Source organism: Chenopodium album, chromosome 5 (assembly GCF_948465745.1).
Source record: "Chenopodium album chromosome 5, dcCheAlbu1.1, whole genome shotgun sequence".
NCBI classification, from domain to species: domain Eukaryota; kingdom Viridiplantae; phylum Streptophyta; class Magnoliopsida; order Caryophyllales; family Amaranthaceae; genus Chenopodium; species Chenopodium album.
In genome coordinates, this window is record NC_137838.1 from 17,561,154 (window position 1) to 17,563,274 (window position 2,121).

The 2,121-nt window shown below is 46.7% G+C and overlaps 1 protein-coding gene across 1 annotated transcript; it reads right to left on the bottom strand.

The window, feature by feature from the left end:
• Positions 1-855, bottom strand: LOC145632681 (uncharacterized). Its single transcript, XM_081685028.1, has one exon. The coding sequence runs from the start codon at positions 853-855 to the stop codon at positions 1-3; it is 855 nt and encodes a 284-aa protein (XP_081541154.1).
• Between the last annotated feature and the right edge of the window lie 1,266 nt (positions 856-2,121).

The window sequence follows — 2,121 nt, forward strand, 5'->3', positions numbered from 1 at the left end:
CTAGATGGCGGGGCCATGGGGTTTTAGGGCGAGCTGGTAGCATTCCCGCGCCTGCTTTTTGTCTCCTTCGACTAATGCTATTCCCCACAGGCTTGGAAATTTAAGCAGCTGGTGATAGGTAGATGGGATAGCTTTCATTTTATGTATCCAAGGGGTTCCTACTATCACATTATAAGCAGTTTTGCAATATATCACGTAGAACTTGTGCATTATGTTGATTCCTTTGAGCATCGTAGGCAGCTGGATTTCTCCTAGGGAATTCATAAGTTCGCCATTGAATCCAACCAGAACTGTAGACCTCTTGGTGATGTCTGACTCTTTGAAGCCGGCTTGATCTAGGGCGTCTTTGAAAATTATATTTGCTGAGCTTCCATTATCCACCAGTACTCTCTTCATCTTGCAATGACCCACATGGAGGGAGATTACCAAGCAATCATGATGCTCGGGCTCGTTGAACCTACTCTCATCGAACACTATTGCCATATCATCCAGCTTCTTTTCTTCACTGCTTGGATAAGTTTGGGGGATGCTAGACGCTGAGGTGTCAACTCTTGCTATACGCTTTGCATTGGAGTAGGTTAGACCGCTGATGCTAAATCCTCCTGATATTGCTTGAATCACAACGCCTGGGATGGGCGAAGCTGGCGGACCTGGCAGTGCTTCCCGCTTAATTTCAGGTCCTTTTCCCTTCTTTCCAAGGAGGTCTTTTAGATAGCCTCTCTTGAGCAGCCAGGCTACTTCTCTTTTAAGACTGTGACATTCGTCAGTCTTATGCCCATGGTCTCCATGGTACTCGCACCACCTTGATTTATCCTTCTGGTGGTCGGGTTTGTCGCTCTTCCTAGGCCACCTCATCGGTTGCCCAATATCTTTGAGAGCGTTCACCACTCCCACTATATCGGTATCGAAACCATATGAGTTGATATCTGGATGATATTCTATTGCTGGCCAGCTAGAGTTTTCACCTGCTTTTGGCTTGGATATGTTGTTGATATTGCTGCGTGTTGGCTGCCAGCTACTTTGTCGGGTTCCGAGTTTTGATTGTTGAAGGATTGATTCCCCGGGTACCCCGATGGTCTCCTTTCAACCCAGTTTCTGGCATGCTCATCCTCTTCTACGTGGACTTCAGCCATTGCTCTGGTTCTAACTTCTTCAAATGAGGAGCAAGGATATCTTGTCAGCTCATAATACAACCTGGATCTGTAATTGAGACCCTTGCAAAAAGCTTCAATAGCAGTTGAGTGGTCACAGTTTTTGATGCTGACCATTTCTCGATTGAACCTGTCCCAGTACTGCCGGGTTGTCTCGTTCTGCTTCTGAACGATTCGATACAGGTCACTGCTTTGCTTATCCAGCTCTCGGCTGGTAGCGAATTGCTGGTAGAATTTGTTCACCAAGCTGGAGAAGCTGGAGATGGTACCTGGCTTTAGATTGATAAGCCATTGAAGTGCAGGTCCTGATAGAGTAGCGCCAAAGGACTTGCACATGGTGGGCTCGATTAGTTCCCACGGGATTGACAATTGCCACATCTTTTGCTTGTACTGGGCCACATGATCTTGAGGATCAGTGGTTCCGTCGTACATCTTTGGGAAGGAAGGGATGCTTAGCTTTGTGGGAATACGTACTTTAGCAATCTCCTCCACGAATGGGGATTCAGCGAATCCATCACGAGATTCATAAGCTACAGGTTTAGGAGCACCTGGTAGGCGGGTCAGGAGCTTCATCATTTTCCGGTTTTGGGCTTTAATAACGGCAACTTCCCTGGCCATAGGGTTGGGATTCCCGTCAGATTGTTCCTCATTACCACGAGATCCTTCTCCCGCATCTTCACCTTCAGATTCATCAGAGGAGACCAGGGTGAATTGGGGTATGTCATTGATTTTAACCCTTTTTTTTCTTATTGCTCTTGACAGATTCGAGCTCTTTGGATAGCTTCTCCAAGGATGCTTCAGATTCAGCTTTGAGTCTTGCTAAGGTTGCTTGAGATTCTTCTTCGAGCTTCTGGCTCCGCTCTATGGAGGCTTTCAGCTCTTCTCGCAATTGCTCGATTAATGCATTTGCGTTTGGATCAGGGTCTTCTCCCATAATGGAAGATGGATCGAATTATCTAACTGTATCCCC

What these genes read in the sequence shown, in the direction of transcription:
- LOC145632681 (XM_081685028.1), bottom strand. Translation starts at nt 855, where the DNA reads ATGAGGTGGCCTAGGAAGAGCGACAAACCCGACCACCAGAAGGATAAA.